The 26,171-nt window shown below is 43.7% G+C and overlaps 1 protein-coding gene across 11 annotated transcripts in view; it reads right to left on the bottom strand.

The window, feature by feature from the left end:
- STX3 (syntaxin 3) overlaps nt 1–26,171 on the bottom strand; it is a 243,052-nt gene that overhangs the window by 13,865 nt on the left and 203,016 nt on the right. For 8 of the 11 annotated variants that reach the window (XR_008846538.1, XR_008846537.1, XR_008846536.1 and 5 more), the window contains 9 exons: nt 9,110–9,187; nt 8,920–9,019; nt 6,888–6,962; nt 6,613–6,680; nt 5,242–5,350; nt 4,851–4,924; nt 2,532–2,669; nt 2,116–2,226; nt 817–935 (listed from right to left, as the gene is read on the bottom strand). Coding sequence is in view for 8 of the 11 variants with exons in the window: in XM_056531723.1 (XP_056387698.1) it covers nt 849–935; nt 2,116–2,226; nt 2,532–2,669; nt 4,851–4,924; nt 5,242–5,350; nt 6,613–6,680; nt 6,888–6,962; nt 8,920–9,019; nt 9,110–9,187 (840 nt within the window). In the remaining 3 variants the exon portion in view is untranslated. Of the gene's footprint in view, nt 1–816; nt 936–1,611; nt 1,723–2,115; nt 2,227–2,531; nt 2,670–4,850; nt 4,925–5,241; nt 5,351–6,612; nt 6,681–6,887; nt 6,963–8,853; nt 9,020–9,109; nt 9,188–16,840; nt 16,977–26,171 lie in introns of those variants that run through there. The other 3 variants (XM_056531728.1, XM_056531725.1, XM_056531727.1) reach the window with 3 other exon arrangements.

Genomic DNA, 26,171 nt, shown 5'->3' with positions numbered 1-26,171 from the left:
TTTGGCGTAAAGTAAGCTAATAGTTGGTCTAAACTTAGAGTAGGCATTCTATAGATGCACCAGATCCAACAGCCTAAACCTTTGTGACAGATCTGCTGCATTTTTATTTAGACTCTTTAGTCTACGTTTGCATTGTCTAACTATAAAGCTCCCATGCACCTTATACTAAGGTAAATGGCTGCCTCCCGAATCTCCACCAACAGATGTTGATGGTGGAGAGAAGAATCGGGCATAACCCAGTGGCAGAGAAGTCTGGCCATGGCTAACCCCTCTCTTCCATTATGCCAATCATTCATGTGTATGGGGAGGATGGTAGATATATTGTATGACCACCTTTAGACAGTAGTAGTAAATCTGGGCCATTGTCTTTTCAGATTGAGCTAAAGGGGTACTCCACAGGAAAAAAACATATTTTTTCAAATCAACTGGTGCCAGAAAGTTATACAGATTTGTAAATGACTTCTTTTTAAAAATTTCAGGCCTTCCAGTACTTTTCAGCTCCTGTGTGCTCTAGGGAAAGTTATGTAGCTCTTTCCAGTCTTACCACAGTGCTCTCTGCTGCCACCTGAGTCCGTGTCAGGAACTGTCCAGTGCATGAGCAAAAGTGATAATGTGGTTTTTCTATCTGTAAAGTAGGTGTCATCCATCATTTTGCGGTATTGACACGCTACAATGGCAAACTTGTCCCATTCTTTTAGAAAAAAGGCCCAAAAATGTCTTCACTATTTAACATTCTTTTCATTAGAAGTTAATTATTTATATACCTCGATTGTCATTTTTCTGTCTTCTTAAAATCCAAAAAGGTTTTCTACTTACAATGCATTTCCCCCAACATCAGGGTCTTGGTCTCAGCGCTTCAGTCCCACAGATAGGCCGATAATCAGGGCAATAATTGCTAGCAGAATAACTACCACCACAATAATAATGATCATTTTCTGGAGGGAACATCAAGGAGAGGGATGAGCAAATCATTACAAAAATATCATTTACAGATACAGTTGTATTAGGGTGTCAGCCTATGACTATTATGTTTTGTAGCCACATCTGCCACTCGTGCGACAAATGGTTCAAAACATTTCATAATCGCTATTTTTATAATTTATATGTAACTTTTTGAAAGATTCTCAAGTGATTACTATATAATCTATGAGGGCAGCCACAAAATACACTTTATTAAAGTATATATGTTAAATTTCCCAACCAGTGCAACAAATGACACCAGGTATTATCATGGACACTCATATGTTATATAGATAGATATATTATCCGGTCATTATCTATATCACAAGGACATGATCTGATTCATGTAAGAGCAACGCAAAAAAAAATGTTTGTCTAATTGTGTATGTCCCAGCATCCATTGGATAGCAGACAAAAAGTACTGGTCCAAGTTGTACTTCAATCCCCATTGACGTGAGAGACAAATAAAAGAACATACAAAATGAAGGACCGAGGGTGGGAGGAACAAGCACAGCTAAGCACTATTCCATCTATTAGACACAGCTAGGATCTAAACCCGGATTACATTGTAATGTGGTGTCCTACTGACAAAACAAGTTGTGAAACTACATGCTAAGGGTGTGGAGGAAGTTGCTTCAGGGCAATTCTCACCCGCCTGGCCTCACTCTGGAATTTTACTGCTTTCTTTGTGTCGGCCACTGCTCGTTCCACAAAACCCACCGACTCATCCATGTTATTTTCTATGCGGTCTATAAGGGAACCCTTCACAAAGAGAAGAAAGGATAGCAAAAGGAGGAATGGGAGAACAGAAGCAAGGAGAAAAGAGTGGAAGTCGAGACAAGAGTTTGATAGAGGGGTGGCGAATACAATGCATATGGCAGACAAGGATCGGTTGGGACACGTAGAGAAATACATGGAGAAGCAGAATTCAAGAACCAAGGCCGGTGGCCATGCGTGGACGATGGAAGTAAGGTGCAGAAGCAGGATACAGAAAGAAAATTAGAAGATATGCACATGGAGAGATATTGTGCAACCACATAACAAGGCGATGTCAACAGTCTTCTTCATGGACCTTCACTAAGTCTCAAACCCTTAGTTGTTGTAAATATAGTGTGGTTCTGTCTTATCAGGCATGCGGTGGTCTTCTCGTCTCACCTTTCGTGCTTTATTTTGGTATTTCACAGCTTTTGTGGTCTCTACTCGAGCTTTTTCTACATGTTCCACCGCTTTCATGACGTTGATCTCTATATTATCTGTCACTTCCCCCTGAAATGGACAAGATGCTTCAGTAAATGTATTCTGGGAAATATGTTTCCGGAGCAGAAATAAAGCCACCAACAAAAGATGTAGTTACCTGAGCTATGTTGAGCCTCAGTTTCCAAGCAAAGCATTAAAGATAGAAAACAGGACACAACTGAGACATCCAGTGGCTTATGTGAGTTTCTTGAGGACCATATAGTAGAGAATATACAGTCTTCCCAGTATAATTATTATAACTTCCCTCCCATCTGTTATGTACAGTCCTACGGTCTTTTTGTCAGCATAGATTTCACATTAACCCACAATGTTACCTGGTTCTCAACCAACATGGCGATGTCTAGGAACATATCGTGGAGTTCTTTCAAGCTGCTCTCCAACCGTACAATATCACGATGCCGGGACTCAATCTCGCTCAAAGCCTGGCGGGATATCTGGGAGTCGTTTATTATCTGCAAAATAACAGAAATAACCCACGTTGTTATTACATAACTGTGAACACTCAAGATCTGTCAGCAGACACATTGGCCTTTACTGATGGTTGTTTGCAAAAATATAAAAACACATTTTACTTCCAAGCTCACGTGTCATAAAGGTTGTGCTGAATTGAAGGGTACACAACTCCTCCCTGCACCATCCCTCCCTGCTTGGCTTCCAGCACTAAGCCTTATATGTACATCAATCAAGACAGAGAGGGGTGGGGGAGGGAGGAGGTGTGCATGCTGCAGCTCGACAACATCTCCATCACACCTAAACTTTGAGCATGATATAGAGCTGACAAATTCCATTTATATACTATGTTTGAGCATAAAGGATTAAAGGGGTATTCCAGGAAAAAAAAACTTTTTTTTTATATCAACTGGCTCTAGAAAGTTAAACAGATTTGTAAATTACTTCTATTAAAAAATCTTAATCCTTCCAATAATTATCAGCTGCTGAAGTTGAGTTGTTGTTTTCTGTCGGGCAACAGTGCTCTCTGCTTACATCTTTGCTTGTCTCGGGAACTGGACAGAGAAGAAGAGGTTTGCTATGGGGATTTGCTTCTACTCTGGACAGTTCCCGAGACACATGTCATCAGAGAGCACTTAGACAGAAAAGAACAACTAAACTTCAGCAGCTCATAAGTACTGAAAGGATTAAGATTTTTTAATAGACATAATTTACAAATCTGTTTAACTTTCTGGAGCCAGTTGATATATAGAAAAAAGTTTTTTCCTGGATAACCCCTTTAACTCTTGGCAGGACTGTTTTATCTATTGAGCTGATGTACAGGGCCTCTAAGCAACATGAGTATTTGCAATCTTCTCACTGCTCATTGGCAAGCATTTGGCATTGATATGTGGTGTTACTTTTCTAGAGCTGTGGGGAGGAAGTCAATCTTTTAAATGTAAGACGATCTAAAAACGCCCAGAAAGGCCATTTTTAAAATATCTGCATTGGGCTCACCAGTGTGGTATAAAGGCCCTGAACTTTAGGCTAATGTTAAATCTGAAGTAATATGAGATTTAGGGTTAAAGATGTTTTCTAGTATTTTTACAATGATGGCCTATCCTCAGGACAGGTCATCAATGTTTAAGTGGCAGGGTGGTGACACACAGTACCCCTACTGATCAGCTGTTCAGCAGACCTGTAGTTCTGGCATATACGCAATGAATGGGACCAGAAGGAGATGGCTTTATTAATTGAAGTGAATAGGAGCTTAGCTGCAGTAACCCGGCACGGCCACTACACAGTGAATGGAGCCATTTGCTTCTGGCCCTTTCACCCCGTCAAATGACATGGAGTATAGGTTATGCATGTAAAAGTCCCCCCAAAAAAGCTCTTTAAAGGGGTACTCTGGTGGATTTTTTTTTTAATCAACTGGTGCCACAAATTTGAACAGATTTGTAAATTACTTTTATTTAAAAAAAAACCTAACCCTTCCAGTACTTATAAGCTTCTGTATGCTCTAGAGTAAGTTCTTTTCTTCTCTGTCTGACCACAGTGCTCTCTGCTGACACCTCTGTCCATTTTAGGAACTGTCTAGAGTAGGAGCAAATCCCCATATCAAACCTAACCTGCTCTGGACAGTTCCTGACATGGACAGAGGTGTCAGCAGAGAGCACTGTGGTCAGACAGAAAGCAAATTGAAAAAGAAAATAACTTTCTGTGGAGGACATAGCAGCTGATAAGTACTGGAAGGTTTAAGTTTTTTTTTTATAGAAGTAATTTACAAATCTGTTTAACTTTCTGGCACCAGTTTATATAAAAAAAATGTTTTCCAGTGGAGTACCCCTTTAAGAGCTCTGTCTAGTTTCAGGTAAATGTTCAAACATTTACAGATTTTCCAAAATGTTGTATGTTACAAAACAACATTTTTGGAAAATATCCCTTTTGGGTTCTTAAGGTCTCATAAATCCTTTGAAGGTTTTTACCAGCCCCACCAATAAAAATATTTGTGTTTGTTCCTATATAATGTGGCATGTTACACCCAGACAAAACTGGTAAAAACAAATGCCCTGTCTTATTACTTTATGCCCAACAAAGCGCATAGATTCTGTTACAGGAGATTGACTCTACACTGGAGCCCAGGATTATTGGCCTACTAGTCCTATATCTGCTGCAGCAACCAATCTTTAATTCAAGATTCTCACCCCGGATGTGAAAATACTAGGATTTCCGCTTTCAAGCATTTCTTCCAGTTCTGCATCTGTTGTACTTTTGCCAGCTGAAAAACAAGACATCATTACATCCTGTCATTATAGGTGCAAAATATAACAACTTTTTATATGTAGAAATGTCATTGCTGGAGCAGGACAGATGTGTCCACTTATTCAGGCTGCATTATGGCCATGGTTATTCATATGGTCAGATGGATTTAATGTCAATGTGTTAATGATGTATTATGCACTACATGTCATTGAAGAGCTATATAGTATATATATATATATATATATATACAGCTTTATATATAGTATTGCAGATACAAATATATCTGACAGGTTTAACATAAGAAAAGCTAGATAAATGACATGAGCGACTTACTGATTTCCAGCTGTCTTTGGATCCGCCCTTTGCTTCGCTCTCTGAAGTCCACCTGAGCTTCATTGTACTTTGTCATAACATCCACAAATTTCCGAGAGAGAACAGAATGCTGTAGGAGACAGGAAAACAAATTGAATAACATGTTTATATGTGACCCCCTAAAGGGTCAGTCTGGCCCACCAAAGTACCAAAGGTCCCTTCAGTAGACCAAGCGCCGTCACAAACTAATACAACAGGGCTCCAATAATCCATCATAAAGGTGCCCATACATTTTAGTATCAAGTCGGCCAAATTTGTCAACTTCGATGGGACCAGCCAATTGTCTAAAGTGTATTGGGGCCTCCCGACTCTTCCCCGACATATAATGCCAGGGTAGAGAAGGATCAGGCATGTTGGATTGCAACTGCTTGACCCCTTTGCTCTCATAAAGATAAAGAACAGCTAGGTGTCTGTGAGCGTCTTCCCATCCTATCTACTACATTGAGAACACATGAACATGGCCATGCCAAACCACTCATGTTTATGAGGAGATCAGGAGAGATAACTATTGGCCAAGCAAACATTCAGCCGACAGCTATTGAAGGAGCCCAAGCCACACTAGTCTAATGCCGAACCTGAAGATCTACCAATGGGCAAAGATTTTTACAACTTTTGCATGTCACAACCAAATAATACTTTGAGAAATCTAACAATTATAGTAGGAAATATCTACTGTGTAAGCCTTTATCTGGGCCTACTGTAAAAATAGCTAGCTATAAGAATTACTGTTACTGTCATAATTCCACTATTTCGGGCTTTTGTTCATGCTACCCAGGTTTAGACATGCAACACAATATTGCTTGAAGTTAAAGGGGTACTCTGGCCCTAAGACATTTTATCCCTTATCCAAAGGATAGGGGATGTCATGTCTGACCGCAGGGGTCCCTCCACTGGGGACCCCAGCAATCTTGCATTCGGCACCCACCTCGTTGAGCTGCACGCCACCCTACCAGCTCACAAACTGCCAGGTGCCGACCACGGGGCAGGAGTATTGTGCCGTCAAAGAGGTGGGTGCCGAATGCAAGATTACGTGGGTCCCCAGCGGTGGACCCCCGCAGTCAGACATATTAGGATAGGGGATAAGATGTCTTAGGGCAAGAGTAACCCCTTTAAGCTAGGGTTATCAGGGGCAGATTAGTGTAAGGATTACATCTGAACTTGTTTTAGGCTCTTGAATAGCAACTATTGCGGCAAGTAAAAGGTAGACACCTGGCCATCATTGCTGTATAGCCACAGGTATAGCTATTTGTTTAAATACCTAAAAAGTAATAATTTGTTGGATTTAGGAAACTTATTTGGGTGAATTTTAAAATAAGTCTTTATTCACCATACCTGAGATTTTCGTATCCGAAGGTCAGCAGAGGACTGTATGGTGTCCTGTTCTATGGACTGTTCCATTGCTATAAGGGAAAGGTAAGAGCTTAGATAAGGTTGATATTCCAAAGAGGAGGAAAATATAAGCAGTTACCTTTCAAAATGATAAATCTAATGTTTTTATCTTTGCCCTGCATAGCCACCATTATGATAATAATGGAAAAGTACCCACCAATGACTACCATATGTTGTACCCTCTAATAATAATAAGAGACAGTACACAAAGCACTCACACTTTAAACGTGACCTGACATTGTTTGCAGCTTTCTTGATCTCTAATGTCAAGTTTTCCAACTCATCCTTAGTTTCTATAAAAAGAGAAAAAAAACATCAAAATTATTGTTATTGTCCAACGATACCTTAGGCCATAAAACAAGTATGCCTATTTAGTGTAAACAAGCCCGACCAAAAGCTATATTATGGATGGTAAAGGGTACTTGGAGAATTGTTTTTTTTTTCACTATCAACGTCCAAATCCTCTAGGTGGACAGTTTATAGTCCTGAATCCTAACGCGACCGCCGCAACTTTCAACACTGAAAGACGTGCACCACGGCGACTGCTAGGGGCTCCTTCCTGTCATTCCAGCCAGGCTTCCTGTGCGGCAGCGGCTCTGCAGAGGCTGTCTGCACAGTAAGCAGAGAGAGGAGAGGAGCGACAGTAGCTGCTGGGAAATGAAGAAGAATGAGTGTGTTTTTTTTTTTCATGGTGTGAGGGGTAATATACAACGGGGGAGAAATATGAGAGGAATAATATACAATGGGGCCCAATATTCGGGACATAATACACAATGGGAGACAATATGAGGGGAACAATATACAATGGGAGGCAATATGAGGGAAATAATATACAAGGGGGACAATATAAAGGACGTAATATACTATTGGGGACAATATAAGGGGCATAATATACTAAGGGGGCAATGTGAGGAGAATATAATACTATGGTGGGAGATGAGAGGGGCATAATATTTTATGGGGACAATATTAGGGGCATAACATTCATGATGATCCAGGACAGATGGAGAAGAAGGCGCCCCCGTGAGTATGTAACTATAATCACTTATATGGTCTGCAGCACCTGTGTACAGCTGGGGATATTCTGTACTCTATGGATCTTTGTATAGTGTTTTTTTTTTTCAAAAACAATATAGAAGTATTAGTTAGTGGTAATGGTGGTGGTCATCGTGTGGTGTAATTATTTGTCCATTGTATAGCGGTGTAAATTGGTGATACTGGTCTGTGTATTGTGTTTTTTTTTTCTTACAGTATGATGGTATTATTTAGTAATATGTTGTCCTGGAGTGGAGGTATTATTTTATACCCGACACTCCGACTTCAAACTGTGTGAGGAAAAAAAACTTCTGATGGCATCCCTGCTGGTCCTATATGAAGGGGAGGGGGTCATTGCCTTGGGAGAAACAACATACCGGAGGGGGATAAGAGAACTTTTTCCCTACTGAACATATTTACTGTTTGGGGAACTATAGGTGGAGGGGAAAGGTTACGGGGGGGGGGGGGGGGGGTTTGGGGTGATGGAAAAGTGCAAAGCCTAACGTTTTTGTCTGCCAGATCCTGCAGAGATGAGTTGTGGCTGGAACAAAAAAACTGTTGCAGCGGTCTGGGCCAGATAGATTTGACAACGTCAGCTGTCTGCAGTAAAATGTTTGTTACATGTATTACAACCTTAAAGGGGTACTCCCCCCTAGACATCTTATCCCCTATCCAAAGGGGATAAATAGGGGATAAGATGTCTGATCGCGGGGGTCCCGCCATGCCCCCTCCCATAGACTTGCCTTAAGGGGTGGGCCCTGACATCACGAGGGACGGAGCCGTGATGTAACGATGCTCCAGCCTCTGTATCGCCCGTCATTACGCACAGAGTGAGTTTGCAGCGGGACCCCTGCAAACAGACATCTTATCCCCTATCCTTTGGATAGGGGATAAGATGTTTAGGGGCGGAGTTTCCCTTTAGCTAGTAGGATGTAAATCTATTCTAGCCTTTTAGGTGTTACCAAACCTTGTAGAACCTTTGATATTATATACAAGGAACTAAACATGTGGTTTTACTACTAATTTCCTAGTTGTTTGCCTTAGACAAGTACTAGAGTATTCTGTATCAAATCAATCAACCACATTCCTCCAACCACCCCAGGTAAGTAAGGCTTTAGACTAGTAATTTGTGGTAGGCAGGTTTTCTACCATGTATTGAGCAAGTGTCCCATAATTTGGTGATTCTGCTGTCCTTTAAACAATGACATTACACACTCTGTTCAGGTAGAGGCGCTGATAGGATCACACTGTGTAGCCTTTTTGTCTCAACAACACTCTCAGAGATCTTCTCAATGTTCTGTCGGATCTCCTCAATCTAAAAAAAAAAATACACACAAAGGTGACACACAAAGGTGTACACTATTTATGAGAACATTTATGCAGATAAGCAAACAACATCTCTCACCTGAGCAAAGAAATCATCCATAAAGGCCGCATTATCAATGGAGATGTCAACGTCATCGGTGTCATCTGTGTCTTGAGTCTACAACGCAGAGAAAATTGCTGTATTAATAACAGGCCCAGTATTTCAAAGGTAATGACAAGCATGAGTTGCAAATTGCAACAGCTTAAGGCCCTATATATTACATGTGTGTTTGTCTAATGCAAACACAGAACCAAATACACTAATTGAAAACAAACATAACCCACCTAGACAGAAATATCAGATTGCCAAATAATTACAGATATGGTCTATTTAGACACTAGGACATGAGTGCCCGAACATGCTTCCTCTGCCGACCTATGAAAAGGCTCTTAGAGGCAACTTTTAGGTAGTGTATCACTTGATGAGAGATGGGTGACTGATACACACGTCACTACGACAAAACCCAAAGACATTTTGCCGGAGTTTGAGACGGGGCGCATCATTGGACTGAGAACTGCAGGGTGGTCATTTTGACAAACTGCACAGCATTCTGCCCCTTCTGACCAAGCTGTTAAATGGTATTGGAAGCTCTGAGTATTATTTGATCTACCAACAAGCATGAAACGCTACCCCAGCTTCCTTGTCTACCACCTAGACATAGGTGGAACCTTTACTACACACACCTGTCTCTGCCCGGATGATTTCCAGGAACTCAGAAAGAAATTAAGTGGTGCCCATCCTGCTATTGTCTTTGTTGGCAGTGGTGTTGTGAATGAGGGGGGGGGGGGGGGAGTAATTGACAAATTCATGTTCTGCTTGAGATCCAGAATCAGGTTAGAGTATTGAGGTCTCTTGGTGAGTGCTTTAATCACACTGACAACTTCTGATGTGATGATCTGGGGAGCCATTGAATACAGCAGTCGGTCACCTCTAATTGATATGAGGGACACGAACAGATCAGCGATATGTACAGGTCACATCCACATGTGTTGCCTCTCATGGCTTCCAGCTGGCATTTTTCAGCAGGACAATGCTTACCCACACACTGCAAGGGTTTCCTAGAAATGTCTCCACTTCTTAGGTCTGCTTGATCTTGTACCCAGAATAGAGGAGACCCAACAAGGTACTAAAGCCTCCTATGAATTTTACAGTTTTCTTAATACTTCTAGAGCTCAGTAAGCACTGTACATTGTGGCTATCTTCAGCTCTCCCGTGCTCAACTACCAGTTGATTCTTGTGATTGTTAGGGGTCTTAGTAGTTGGACCCCCACTGGTCAGACAGTTATCACCTATTCTATGAACAGGTGATAAGCTTAGGTTATAGGAAAACTCCACATGTCGAAAAAGTTAAGATTGTCTGGATCTCAGTGCGAAAACCCTATCCGATCCTTTCATGACTGAGACCCCTACTGATCTAAGCTTTTGACATTTCTTAACTATTTAACTGTACAACATGTCAAAATTTTAATTACAGTATTAGGCAAGTTTGAGGCATTGTGTTGCATAGTTGTCACGATTTGGCTTACAGGTTGTGGATCCACTGTGTCAGCGAGGGTTTGGCGTGGACCGTGCCGGTGGACCGGTTCTAAGAGGCTACTGGTGTTCACCAGAGCCCGCCGCAAAGCGGGATGGTCTTGCTGCGGCGGTAGCAACCAGGTCGTATCCACTAGCAACGGCTCAACCTCGCTGACTGCTGAGAAGGCGTGGGACAGAAGGACTAGGCAGAGGCAAGGTCAGACGTAGCAGAAGGTCGGGCAGGCGGCAAGGTTCGTAGTCAATATGGATAGCAGGAGATCTGGTAACACAGGCTTTGGACAACACTAAACGCTTTCACTGGCACAAGGCAACAAGATCCGGCAAGGGAGTGCAGGGGAAGTGAGGTATTATAGCCAGGGAGCAGGTGGAAGCTAATTAGGCAATTGGGCCAGGCACCAATCATTGGTGCACTGGCCCTTTAAGTCTCAGAGAGCTGGCGCGCACGCCCTAGAGAGCGGAGCCGCGTGTGCCAGCACATGACAGCCGGGGACCGGGACGGGTAAGTCACTTGGGATGTGATTCGCGAGCGGGCGCATCCCGCTATGCGAATCGCATCCCCACCGGCAATGTCAGTGCAGCGCTCCCGGTCAGCGGGTCTGACCGGGGCGTTGCAGGGAGAGAGACGCCGTGAGCGCTCCGGGGAGAAGCAGGGACCCGGAGCGCTCGGCGTAACAGTACCCCCCCTTAGGTCTCCCCCTTTTTTTGTCCGGCAACTGCTTCACATGGGACGAGGACACCGGGAGTGATTGTAGGGTTTCCTCAAAGGCAGGCAGTACAGCAGGAGTGGGAATGGGGAGGGAGGGCAGAGGGTGAAGCTTGGCACGGGGCAGGGTGTCACCAGGACGGGGGCCATGAGGAGGCAAGGCACAGTCCTGATAAGCCTTGGGGAGACCAGGTGTAGGAGGAGGCACTGAGGCTTGCCTGACGGGACTTGGAGGGGAGGAGAGGCATTTCTTGTGGCAAGCAGAGCCCCAGTTCTTGATCTCCCCGGTGGTCCAGTCAAGGGTGGGAGAATGAAGCTGGAGCCATGGCAGACCGAGGAGGACTTCAGAGGTGCAGTTGGGAAGGACGAAAAATTCTATCTTTTCGTGATGGGGTCCAATGCACATTAAGAGGGGTTTTGTGCAGTAACGCACGGTGCAATCCAACCTAACTCCGTTGACCGCGGAAATGTAGAGCGGCTTGACGAGACGGGTCACTGGGATGCAGAACTTATTCACCAAAGAATCCAGAATAAAATTCCCAGAGGCACCAGAGTCCAAGCAGGCCACGGCTTAGAGGGAGGAGTTGGCAGAAGGAGAAATCACCGTGAGACGTGGAGAAGCAGACTTCGTACCAAGAGACGCCACACCCACTTGAGCTGGGTGCGTGCGTGCGTTTCCTAGACGTGGAGGACGAATAGGGCAATCCACCAAGAAATGTTCGGTACTGGCACAGTACAGACAAAGATTTTCTTCCCTACGGCGATTCCTCTCTTCCTGGGTCAGGCGAGACCGATCCACTTGCATGGCCTCCTCGGCGGGAGGCACAGGCGTAGATTGCAAAGGATACTGTGGGAGAGGTGCCCAGAGATCTAGGTCTTTTTCCTGGTGGAGCTCCTGGTGTCTCTCAGAAAAACGCATGTCAATGCGGGTGGCCAAATGGATAAGTTCTTGCAGGTTGGCAGGAATCTCTCGTGCGGCCAGCACATCCTTGATGTTACTGGATAGGCCTTTTTTAAAGGTCGCGCAGAGAGCCTCGTTATTCCAAGGTAATTCGGAAGCGAGAGTACGAAATTGGATGGCGTACTCGCCTACTGAAGAATTACCCTGGACCAGGTTCAGCAGGGCAGTCTCGGCAGAAGAAGCTCGGGCTGGTTCCTCGAAGACACTACGGACTTCAGCGAAGAAGGACTGGACTGTGGCAGGATCATTGCGGTCCCAGAGCAGTGTGGCCCAAGACAAGGCCTTTCCAGAAAGAAGGCTCACTACGAACGCCACCTTAGACCGTTCTGTAGGAAATAGGTCCGACAACATCTCCATATGCAGGGAACATTGAGACAAAAATCCACGGCAGAGTCTAGAGTCCCCATCAAATTTGTCCGGCAGGGACAAGCGGAGGCTAGGAGCGGCCACTCACTGCGGAGGAGGTGCAGGAGCTGGCGGAGGAGATGGTTGCTGCTGTAGCAGTGGCAGAAGTTGCTGTAACGTGGCGGTCAACTGCGACAGCTGCTGTCCTTGTTGAGCAATTTGCTGAGCGACCACCGTGGTAAGGTCAGCGAGACTTGGCAGCGGCACCTCAGCGGGATCCATGGCCGGATCTACTGTCACGATTCGGCTTACAGGTTGTGGATCCACTGTGTCAGCGAGGGATTGGCGTGGACCGTGCCGGTGGACCAGTTCTAAGAGGCTACTGGTGTTCACCAGAGCCCGCCGCAAAGCGGGATGGTCTTGCTGCGGCGGTAGCAACCAGGTCGTATCCACTAGCAACGGCTCAACCTCGCTGACTGCTGAGAAGACGTGGGACAGAAGGACTAGGCAGAGGCAAGGTCAGACGTAGCAGAAGGTCGGGCAGGCGGCAAGGTTCGTAGTCAATATGGATAGCAGGAGATCTGGTAACACAGGCTTTGGACAACACTAAACGCTTTCACTGGCACAAGGCAACAAGATCCGGCAAGGGAGTGCAGGGGAAGTGAGGTATTATAGCCAGGGAGCAGGTGGAAGCTAATTAGGCAATTGGGCCAGGCACCAATCATTGGTGCACTGGCCCTTTAAGTCTCAGAGAGCTGGCGCGCGCGCGCCCTAGAGAGCAGAGCCGCGCGCGCCAGCACATGACAGCCGGGGAACGGGACGGGTAAGTGACTTGGGATGCGATTCGTGAGCGGGCGCGTCCCGCTATGTGAATCGCATCCCCGCCGGCAATGTCAGTGCAGCGCTCCCGGTCAGCGGGTCTGACCGGGGCGCTGCAGGGAGAGAGACGCCGTGAGCGCTCCGGGGAGGAGCAGGGACCCGGAGCGCTCGGCGTAACAATAGTACAGTATATGGTTTTAAGTATATATGGAGGCGGCATGTAAATGACTGTATTGGAGTGTTATTCGGGCACCATACTATATGACACTGGTAGTAAGGCACTTTATGGTATATTTACACTATATAGTAGTTTACCATATGGGGAAGATGAGACAAACAAAGATATTGCTCTAAGATAGTACATGGGGTGATTTATAATATCCACTTTCAGTCACTTTATAGCTTTTATTGTGTCATCTGTTCTGTTCGCTGATGATTTCATTGTGTCCTGACAACTTGTATATGAAGCCATCTAATTCCGTGATGTTTTCAGCCCTATCACTGTCAGTTGTTCCATGACTCATGGCAGGTGTCTCGTGATCAGGGGAAATCTCCTCATCATTCTCACAGGTTCTGACAGTCTCATAGTTTTAGTGTTGCAGCCAGTTCCTGTCCATTCTCCAGCCTTACAGGTTGCAGTTCACTGGGAGCCTCTGCTGAGGGCCAGATGGTCAGTGGATAATCCCCCTAATACCTATAACACGTTATTAAGGTTTTTAGTGTTTAGAGGGGGAGGGGAACGAATAAGAGCTCCAACAAAGTCAGGGAATGCACACAATATATAGAGAAAAGGAAATCATTATATATTCCAAGCAAAAAAAAAAAAAAAACTAGGAATACAGTCTATATGGTCACAAGATGCACTGAGAGAAGCCAGAAGAGAAAGGTTGGCAAATAGCAGGAGCGACCAGCTTTTGGTTACATTTATCTTCTGCTTAACAAGGGATGAAATGTAGGGCAAACAAATATCATGCCCTCCTGTCTCCGGGTATGGTGGTATAGATCTGTTTTTATTGTGCCCACTCCTTTGCATATGTAGTATCTACAGACCATGTTATCATCATTGTTTTCTACATACAGTTGTAATTTGAGGGTCTTTAAATTATTGGTGGAGAAGAGGGTCTGTCCTCTGAGGTGCCCATTTCCCTGGGACCACACGTCATGAACTTTAGGACAGCTTGGTGGGGGCAACTTTCACTTTGTTAGTTCTACACCTGCCTATACTTAGTAAGTATAGGCAGGATAACAATAAGCTTATATATATCCATTATTTTCACTATTTCATCATAATGTCTAAAATAGTGCAACTTAAAATATGAAGCTTACATTGTGTCCCTGGAGTGTATTACATATGTCCACACAGTTAAAGCAGATGGCAACACATTATACTAACACTACCCCACCTTGTGGCTGCAATGAAAACAACTAATATTTGGCTCCTTTTCTAGATTCTTATGTTTATCCCATATTTGGCACCAATTTAATAAACTGGGATAAAGGAATTTATTTAACTGAATTGAAATGGGTCCCGTAGGATTTGTGAAATAGGAATCTCAGCAAATCCCCAGGTAAGTGTAAAATCTGATATTTTATTTTGGCAGTATCACAGCAAGTGAGACACATGACCACTATCGACTGGCCCTTACTTATGCCCTCTTGACCTTTGCTGGTTAACCCACGTGTATGGACCTAAAACGCGTTAGCAATTGGTGGTTGTGTGTTTTTCTTGTTGTTGAGGCCTGTGCCTCTCTGCACCTCTATGCGTTTTATTGGATCCTGTGGTCAAGCTGCAGAACTTAGGGGAGATGTGGATGGACTGGAGAGATACAGATTTTACTTTGTGCTAAACTTGGAAGTCGAATCTAAGAAATTTCTAGTTCATTACCATTAACCCCTACAAGGAGGTCTGGACTTCCCCCCGGGGAATCCCCCAGGTCACTATTCCAGGACAAGGTACTGTAATTCTGCAGATCATGACATGTAAACACTGTGAAGTGACTCATATATGAAACATTGTCAAAGTTGTCAAACACAATGATCCATTTTTAAACTCAACAAAATATTTCTCCCCTAGCTTCCTGATTCCTAAATGTTTTGTGTTAAAATCTGATAACACATATTTGCATGTACTACAATTTACTGAGGCACAAAAGGTTTCATTTTTCTGGTTTTCCAGCCTTCTCATAGGGAAATATCTAACAAATATTAATACAGCAACTTTAATAAAGATTTTCCCAACTTAAAAAACAACATAAAAAGATCACCAGTAAGTGGAAGCCAATGAATTGTCCTCTCTGGTCAAGTTGTTGATAAAAAAAATAAAAAAAAGTAATTGCCAAGAGCAGGCATCCACGTTATCCACTTCTAGACTGGGACATTCCCCACTTCTCCATGAACAAACACACTGGCCCTGATTTATCAAAGAGAGAAAAACTGGAGAGAGTTTGCCCATAACAACCAATCACAGCTCAGCTTTCATATCTCACCGAGCTCTGATGAAACGAAAGCTGATCTCTGATTGGTTGTTATCTGCATATTCTCTCCAGTTTTTCTCTCACACAGTTTAATAATTTTACCCCATTATGTGGAATTGAAAGCTGTGAATTTTTTCTTGTTGGGCTATTCCAATAATTTTTACTGTGATACATAGGGATTTTAACTAATTTTTCTATTAGTAAATGTTTATTATTTGAGATGCCAGGAGAAAATAAATATAAATTAATAAATAAAAATAAAAAAGGTGTCTGGTTTTATATTTTTGTTGTTTATTTATTTTTTTGTGTGCAATTGTGTGTGTGTGTGTATACGCACACACACACACACACACACACACACACACACACATATATATATATATATATATATATATATATATACATATAATTATCAATGTATTTCTTTTTTTTTTTTTTTATCATACTGTTAACCTTTGGGAAAATTTAACTCTATCATACACTTTATTTTTTGCCAATTTCCCCTGCAACTAGGGCTGACATATTAGCCCTAGTTACAGGGGAATATAGCCTCCTTACACTCTCTGTTAAGCAGGTCTGGGTCGGCTCCCATCCGGCAACTCAATACAACACACATTAAGCGCTGTGTACAACAATCTGTATGGTAGAGACAGTAATAGACCATCCCTGTCTTCTCTCTAGAGAGCCCTACAGCTGGCTTTCTCGCCTTGCAGCAGCACGGTCTCTATGCCATTGCAAACTCTGCAGGGACAATATGGGAGATTTATCCAAACTTGTCCAGAGGAAAAGTTGCTGAGTTGCCCATAGCAACCAATCAGATTGCTTCTTTCATTTTTGAAAAAGCCTCTGAAAAATGTAGAGTAGAGCTTCTCATAGAGTAGTATTGTAATGTAAGAGGTGATGCAGGCCAAGTCAATGAATGAGCTGCTCACCTTTAGTTGTTGTGTTTCCCAAGACACAACAACTTATACAGGCTTTAAGGTATATCCGTGGTGGTGGTGCTGTCTCCCGGTTATCGGTGTCACGGGTTCCCCGTACCGATGAATAGATCAGTGGCTGGAGGGTAGAGGGTAATACCGGGTATAAGGAGCGATCCACTAGATGGAGCTTGTTTCAGACGGAATCGTTTTGAAGGTTACTTTATTAGTCAAAGTACACAGATGCGTTTTGAGGTATAACAACCTCTTTCTCAATGTGAGTACGGCATTCCTATGCGATACTCACATTGAGAAAGAGGTTGTTATACCTCTAAAAGCGTCTGTGTACTTTGGCTTTTAAAGTAACCTTCAAAACTATTCAGTCTGAAACAAGCTCCGTCCAGTGGATCGCACCTGATACCCGGTATTACCCTCTACCCTCCAGCCACTGACCTGAAAAATGAAAGAAGCGATCTGATTGGTTGCTATGGGCAACACAGCAACTTTTCCTCTGGACAGGTTTGGATAAATCTCCCCCATGTATGAATGTATTTGCAGAGTTACAGGGGTTATCCAGTGAATTTTTAATTTAGCTAATGTGCCCAGGCTGTGTCTCTATTTTAAGCTAATGTGCGCTCTCACTCTTAGTGCAGACTGTTCAGAGTCACTAGGTGGTGGGGAAATGATTAAGTGTAGTCAGACCAGTTGAATCCTGACCCGTAAAAGACAACTAAAAATTTCATTGATAGGATTAGATGGAAAATTATAATAAACAAGTCACCTTCCTTCACTGCAGGGCAGCCATATTGTAGGTATTGCCCTTTTATGTTGTACCCCAGGCACCACCAATTTCCATGATCACTGCTATCACCTGGCATATTGTATTGTTCTCAAAGATTCAGTAAGATCACAATCATCCAAATTATACGCTTATAGTTGTGTAAACTGTGGTCCTGTTCTCTATACCCTAGTTAAAGCTTAAGCCTGTATTACTACTTGTTCTACTTTTTAGGGTATAGATTGGTAAAACTTGCCTTAAAACAGATAGCTGGGTTAGCAACACAAAAATAGAAACATTTTGTACCTTTGTAATGCCAATACACTCACACTCTTAATTGGCAGTGACTAGCGGGAATAGGGAGGAATCGGAGTTTGCAGGTGAAGTGGAGTAGGTGATTATAACTTATTTTTATTTTAACATGCCCACCTTCCCCCCCTCCCCCCATATATATATAGAAAATATATAGAAAAAGTGTATGTCCCCAGACATGTGTGAAGTCACAATGGGTTTAAAGGGGTTCTCCGGTGCTTACACATCTTATCCCCTATCCTTTGGGGGATGCCTGATCGCGGGAGTCCCACAGCTGGGGATGCCCGTGATCATGCACGCAGTACCCCGTTTGTAATCAGTCCCCAGAGCGTGTTCGCTCCGGGTCTGATTACGGGATTATGATAGCTATCACGCCCCCTCCCGTAGGCTTGCATTGAGGGACGGAGCGTGACGTCACACGGGGGCGGAGGCATGACATCACACGCCACCGGCCCTGTAGCGAACAAGCTCCGGGGACTGATTACAAACAGGGTGCCGCGTGCATGATCACCAGGGTCCCCAGCTGCGGGACTCCCGCGATCAGGCCTCTTATCCCCTATCCATCGGAGAACCCCTTTAAATGCTGTTAACTACCATTGGTAAACAATAGTTGCCAAATTTTTTACAGAAGAACATGGTCTGTGAGCCTCTCCATACTGGCTTTGATTATGGGGGTACAAAGCTTGAACGGAAACAACAATTATAACTTTCAAATTGTTTCATTTTCCCCAAAACACTACTTTTATTATGAATGGGGACTTCTTTTTCATGCTACTACCACAAGACAGATACTTCAGCTCATACTTCTTTTTGCTGTCAGATTAAGGACTTTTCTAAAGATGGGGATACACCTCTTTACCAAACATTACCGTGGGGGATAGGGTCCTGTCCTAATTTATCCATTAGTTCTGTTTCTGTTCCTACAGGGACTACACCTGTCTCATATGGATCTATCCCTCTGGCTCAGCCTCGTGAAAACAGTCAGCAACATGTTTTATAGACACTTATTCCACTCATCCATTGAAATACAAGGCACATGCCAATAGACTAATGAATGTTGGCTAAATGACAAATGATGTACAAGCCAAATGTATTCTGTACCAGAAGAAAACACATGGCAACAAACACCAGACAAACAGTGATCAAAGAGTCTTTTATTAGCTGAACAAGGACTCTTTAAAGGAGTACTCCGGTGCTTAGACATCTTATCCCCTATCCAAAGGATAGGGGATAAGATGCCTGATCGCGGGAGTCCCGCAGCTGGGGACCCCCATGATCTTGCACGCGGCACCCCGTTTGTAATCAGTCCCGGAGCGTGTTCGCTCCGGGTCTGATTACCGGCAACCACAGGGCCGACGGCGTGTGACGTCACGCCTCCGCCCCCGTGTGACGTCACGCTCCACCCCTCAATGCAAGCCTATGGGAGGGGGCGTGATAGCTGCATTGAGGGGCGAAGCGTGATGCCACACGGTGTCGGAGGCGTGACGTCACACGCCACCGGCCCCGTAATCGACAGTAATCAGACCCAGAGCGAACATGCTCCGGGGACTGATTACAAACGGGGTGCTGCGTGCAAGATCCCGGGGGTCCCCAGCGGTGGGACTCCCGCGATCAGGCATCTTATCCCCTATCCTTTGGATAGGGGATAAGATGTCTAAGCACCGGAGAACCCCTATAAATGGGTACTCTACTGGCCAGCGCTCTGAAGTAGACATATATTGAGGGGGCATTGCCGTGACGTCATGAGGGGCGTGGCCGACCCTCCGCAGTGCAAAAACAGCATTAGGAACATTTACTTCCAAACCCTGGCCAGTGGAGTACCCCTTTGAAGAAAATCGAGGCATGTGTGATGGTACTTATTGATGGGTGATTTTCCAAATAATCTTGCATATTTAGATTTCATATGGCATACCTTATCGATTGCTGGCTATTAAAAACAAGAACTATAAAGGTAACTAAAATATCCTAAGATGGTTCAAAAATTCAATACATAAACACCGAGCTTTACAATGAGGACATGAGATTTTACTAGGTAGCCACCTTTGCAGGTCTTCTCCTGCTGGAGTCAGTGGTTAGCTCTGTGATGGATTGTGCAACGAGATGTCTAGTTTGGTTATTTTAATGTGACCATTTTTAGGGTACATCTTCTCTAAAAGGGAGTTAGGTGTTGGGTTGTCCAATATTGAACAACATCTTCATTGCAGAGAATTCATGAGCCATAAAATGTCCCCATCTACATTTCCCCAGCTCTGCTCTTAAGTAAATAGTTGATAGGTTCAGTAAATATCGCTGCCCAGGTATGCAGAGCGGCAGAACACGCGAATAGGCGGACACAATCGGCCCTCTATGAGCTCACAGGTTTCTCATTCAGGCGTTTAATAAGCAGTTTTTCTTATCAGTCATCGGAGTTCAAACAGCAGAAATGAATGGAAAGACACAGGTCACTTATTACATTGATCATAAGGTTCTTCTAGGAATCAATACACAAGTGGTTTAGTGTTTCGCCATAATAAGACATACTCTCCAGCCATCCTACCTTCATTACCATTATCAGAAACACCTTAAAGGGGTATTCCCGTGGGGAAAAAAAATTCAAATCAACTGATGCTAGAAAATTAAACAGATTTGTAAATTACTTCCATTTCAAAATCTTAACCCTTCCAGAATTATCAGCTGCTGTATACTACAGATATACTACATAGAAATTTGTGAAGTTCTTTCCAGCCTGACCACAGTGCTCTCTGCTGACACCTCTGTCCGTGTCAGGAACTGTCCAGAGCAGGAGAGGTTTTCTTTGGGGATATGCTTCTAATCTGGACAATTCCTGACACGGACAGAGGTGTCAGCAGAGAGCACTCACTGTGGTCAGACTGAAAAGTCTCTAGTATACAGCAGCTAATAAGTATTGGAAGGGTTAAGATTTTGAAATAGAGGTAATTTACAAATCTGTTTAAAGGGGTACTCCGATGCTTACACATCTTATCCCCTATCCAAAGGATAGGGGATAAGATGCCTGATCGCAGGAGTCCCGCAGCTGTGGACGCCCGTGATCATGCACGCGGCACCCCGTTTGTAATCAGTCCTGATTACGGGCGACTACAGGGCCGGCGGCGTGTGACGTCATGCCTCCGCCCCGTGTGACGTCATGCTCCGCCCCTCAATGCAAGCCTACGGGAGGGAGCATGAGGTCACACGGGGCGGAGGCGTGACGTCACACGCCGCCGGCCCTGCGGTCGACCGTGATCAGACCCTGAGTGATTAAAAACGGGGTGCAGCGTGGATGATCACGGACGCCCCCAGCTGCGGGACTCCCGCGATCAGGCATCTTATCCCCTATCCTTTGGATAGGGGATAAGATGTGTAAGCACCAGAGTACCCCTTTAACTTTCTGGCACCAGTTGATTTGCAAACATTTGTTTTCCACTGGTTTCCACCAGAGTTCCCCTTTTACTCATGTGAAACAAGAAGTTAGAACTTGTCCATAATGCTAAGTTTAGACAATTCCTTAAATACAATTAAGATTCAAGTAATAAAAAAAAAGTGAATATAGAGCTGTGGGGTGCGTACTACCTGCCTCTAAAAACTACTACAAAATGAAAATAAAGAGAAAAGGAAAAGGAGATGGCCCTTTTAAAAATCAAATAAGTAGCCTGATTGGTTGCTATGGGCAACTGGGCAAGTTTTCCTCTGTACAGGTTTTGATAAATCTCCCCCTTATAAATTCTATTGATACATTTACATAGTGCACTCTTAAAGACCACATATGTACTTGTAATACATGCTTATTTAATTTGCACAGGAACCCACATTAGCAGCTGGGTTCCACAAAAAATAATAGATCCTTCTTAACCAAAAAAAAAAAAAAAAAAAGGATTTTCCACAGTAGACAACCTCTTTGAAGAGCAGCAATTGTGACTTATATTAAGCTGGACATCTTGTTTCCTGTTAAGTAAGGTCACTTCCTCCAGGTACTCCAGAGGAGCAGCAGCCCTGGGCCAGGAAAGACAAGAGGGGGTGAGTATAGCTGTTTTTATTTTTTACTCGATATATGAAAAAAATAAAAACATAAAAATAGTGCAAAAATGTGCCGTAAATGTTGTTCTTAAATAGATTCAGCGTAATGTAAAAAACTTGCTCACCTTGAAGTGTTATGCACTGGGCATAACACCATATAGCGCTTGTATCCCTGTAAAACGGGAATCGCTCAATTAAGGAGGTGCGGCTTACACCGTGGTGTCCTGTGGATCCTGGACGTCTGGTAGATGCGATTTGTAAAGGTCCCCGGGACACTGGTTCTCAGGAAAAAAAATCGGTGTGCAAAAGCGCTTTCTCCTCTGGGTCAGCTCACTAGTTGGAGATTCAGTTCGTGGTCATATGAAGAAATAGCCGGGCTCGATGGGATTTGTTAATAGCTGTTGGATTTTATTGATGAAAAGCAAGGATAACGCGTTTCGAGGGGTGGAATCTCCTCTTCATCAGATCCATTGGATCTGACGAAGAGGGGTCCCACCCCACCCCTTTTAGCATGCAGCTAAAAGATGTGACAGAACAAGGAGCCATCAACAACATCATCAATTTGTGGGCTGTAACACAACTTTGTGAAGCTTACAAGATGTCATGCGCAGCTCAGAACTTCCACATCTGCCGAGGTGGGGGATAGCTATTTGGGCATTCATTTTTATAAGGGCTCAGTGTCCTTAGGCCACTTACAGTTGCTGGCAATATCACCCTCTGGTCCCTTTGAGGCACTCTTCTCCTGTTACTGTTTACTGGACACCAATACTCCTACTGCTGCCACTGTCACTACTGGTATCACTGCCCAAAACAAGATATAAGAAGGCCTATCTTACACCACAGAGTGAACATTATTATGAGATAAACTGAGCTTCAATAAACCCCAGGAAACAGGGCTCAAGTCCTGCAGGAACGCATGGGAACGTTCCTGTACTTTTTCCACAGCATGAACACTGCTTACATTAGCAGGAGTCCTGCAGGACCAGCCCTTAAAGGACATGTCCGGTGCTCACTTTTCTTATTGTATCTGTTCCGGCCTGCAAAAAAAAAGAAAATAAGCTTTCTTTTGCCTGCCTACGCTCCCCCGGAGCTCCGGTACAGGCGTTCGGTCCCCGGGCTATATTCTTCTTACTTCCTGTTAGCCCGGCCGGTGATAGGTTGAAGCTCCGTGTGACGTGCCGGGCTAACATGAAGTAAAGAAGAATACAGCCCGGGGACCGAACACCTGTACTGAAGCACCGGGGGAGTCTAGGCAGGTAAGAGAAAATTTGTTTTCTTTTATTTTTCAGCCCGGAACAGATAAAATAAGAAAAGTGAGCACCGGACATCTCCTTTAAGTGGAAATCTTGCGTGAGTTCCCACACTTGACACCTGCCAGGAAAGTGTCATTAAGTGAGAATAAGCAACAGAGTGGCCCTTAGAATGCAGAGCAGCACACACAGTCCACAGCCCCTTGGGGCACAAGATTCCAGGCAAAACAGAACTTGTGACAAAACATGTTGCACATTTTTGCAAAATGTCACTCCAGCTTGGACCCTTCTTTGAAAGTTGTTTATATCTAAGCTACTTAGCTACTTATGAAGCATATGCTCCTTTTTTTATATATATTTGGGAGAAAATGAAGCTAGATGGAGAAGAAGCTAAATGGAGATGTTTGCTTACATCACTTTTTAATTTTATATTGCAAGCTACAGCTGCAAGCCACATGCATACTAAATTGCATGCAACAATGTGTACTCCTGTGGACTGCAGCTGTCAATCAACAGTTAAATTGAAGCTTCTCAAAGAATGAAAACGCTGCACTCACCAGGAATTCCAACCATAGTGTCTTCTTTATTCATAAGGATAAAAGACGCCAGCAGGTACAGCGGGAGAGCGGGTAGACAGACATGCGGGGGGAGTGGCGACGGACCGTTGCGTGCTCACAGCACTTCCTCAGGCCAATTGAAGAGTCATGCTAATAAAAGTATCAATGCAGCCCCAGTATAATAGCTGCCTGGGTTATGAAAGTCAATCCCAAGCTTTTACTCTTTATACATCTGGATAAAAAAACTTTTTTCCTGGACCATCAGGTAGTTAACAATATCCTAATACATCACAATGACTATGCTGTTTTTGTAGGGTCCTTAGGAGAAAATGTTTCTAAATTATTAATACTTGATAGAGTTCCCAAAAGATTTCCAAGATATTCTTGTCTACAAAGTGTGAGAGTCTTATTTTAAAAGTGATACATACTTATCCACTCTTATAATGAACTATATTGCCACATTTTTTTAATTCAATTTACTAGTATAAATGTATACATTCTGGCATCTAAGGTTAAGTGCTCACTGTCGGTTCAAACAGCTTCCTTTTAGCCAGTGTGATTCCTAACATATTTGTAAATCACATCATTTACCAAAAAGAACTTCTTAACCCCCCAAAAAAGCTCCAAAATCTTGTTCACTGCCTGTTGTCAGGGGAATTCTGTCTCTAGTAACCGGTAGATCAGAAAAATTACTGAAAATTAGGGAGGGGTTTAGCATGTGTTCTGATCTTGGACTCTAAGCCTGCCAGCTGCCTGCTCCAGATGATGTATACTGCTCCTGAAAGGTCTTTCCTCTCATCTCTGACCACCCATAAAGTTGTGGGCAGCTGTCACTGCCACAGCAGCTCAGTGCTTACACTTCCCGTGCTGTCATTCTGTTTTTTTTTTTAATTTATTTTCATATAGCACCTTAACATTCCTGTGCATCAGTATCCCCTTCTCCCCCCACATGCCATCTTTAGTAATTTACTGTGTAAATAATCAGTCCTGCACATTGCCAGCCTGTTTAGTGCACTTTTACCAGCACTCTGCTATGGCATAGAAGAGAGGAGCATGTGCTGTGGTGCAATTTGATTGGCCAGAGAAGTAAGGGAGAACGTAACTGTGTGTATTACTGGCTCTGGTCCCGCCCCCTGAAATGGAGAGAATGAGAAATAGCTGTGCATCATGCAGGGGGCTCTCAGGGGCTCAATAACTGGTGAAGGCACTAAAATCTCATTGTCAGCTCTTTGAAGGGTTAATCTAAGAAACCCCTGCAGATTTTTTACAATCTTTAAGTCCTATAGCACAAAGTTTTAAATCTTCCTAGGGTGATCAGGTCTGGTACAATATGTCCTCACTACAGATCACCATGTGAAATGGGTATAAGTCTGATCAATGCTTTCTCCATTTTCCCACCAAACAGAACAGGATGGGATGACATAAAAGCTACGACATAAACTTTTTTCAGCCATTGTAAACAAGGAAGGGATTGTTTGCTGAATATCAAACTGTTCCTACAAGATCTGCATAGACTGTTTTAACTTGACCCTGACAAGTCTGTTGTTTGCATAATGTTAAGTCCTGGCTAGATAGATAGCTACAGATATACACATACTATAACTGGTTAGCCATAACATTAAAACCTAATTTGTTTAGCTCCCCCCCTTGTGCTGCCGAAACAGCTCTGACTTGTCAAAGGATGAACAGATCCACAAGACCTCTGAAGGTGTCCAGTGGTATCTGGTTCCAAAATGTTAGCAGCAGATCCTTTAAAGTGTGCCTGTCAATTGATAATAAAAAAAAATGTTCTAGGCTTACTTTTTAACTGGTGCTGAATCTGTCTGCTCCTAAATCCTAATTCCCTTGTTTATGTTGCTCACTCTGCATGCAGTTCACTAAGGAGGAGGGGGCATTTCCGTGCTTTCCCTCATATCTTATTTGGGAACTACATCCCTCACTACTCAGTGCTGACAAGTGGCTGCTCTGTGCACTGAGGCTATGTTACTACATGCCCCTGCTCACAAAGCAGGTTGATTGACAAGACAAGAGCCTGCACAGAGCCCTTCTTGTCCTGCCTAGACTTCCTGCATTTTTTTCACGGTACAGGGACACACAAGCAATAGCTGTAGGAGCAAGACAGCATTATGGATAGTGAAGAGACCCCTAGTGGTAAGAAGTATAGAGCATTTTTTCACCCAAAAATATAAAAAAAATTAGCCAGTAATGTTATTATCAACATTTTATAAAACATTCTTTCAAATCACAGTGCCCATTTAAGTCCTGTATATTGCAAGGTGGGGCCTCCATTGAGTGGGGCACACATAGAAGTCAACACTTTCAATTCTTTGTCATATCTTTTTCAGTCAGGCAGGGTGCATCACCCTGCTAAAAATGGCCACTGTGATTTAGGAAATGCTGCTGCCATTAAGGGTATACTTGTCCTACAACCATGT

This window comes from Hyla sarda, chromosome 7 (genome assembly GCF_029499605.1).
Source record: "Hyla sarda isolate aHylSar1 chromosome 7, aHylSar1.hap1, whole genome shotgun sequence".
In the NCBI taxonomy this organism is placed as follows: domain Eukaryota; kingdom Metazoa; phylum Chordata; class Amphibia; order Anura; family Hylidae; genus Hyla; species Hyla sarda.
This window is presented reverse-complemented; position numbering and strand designations above follow the sequence as displayed.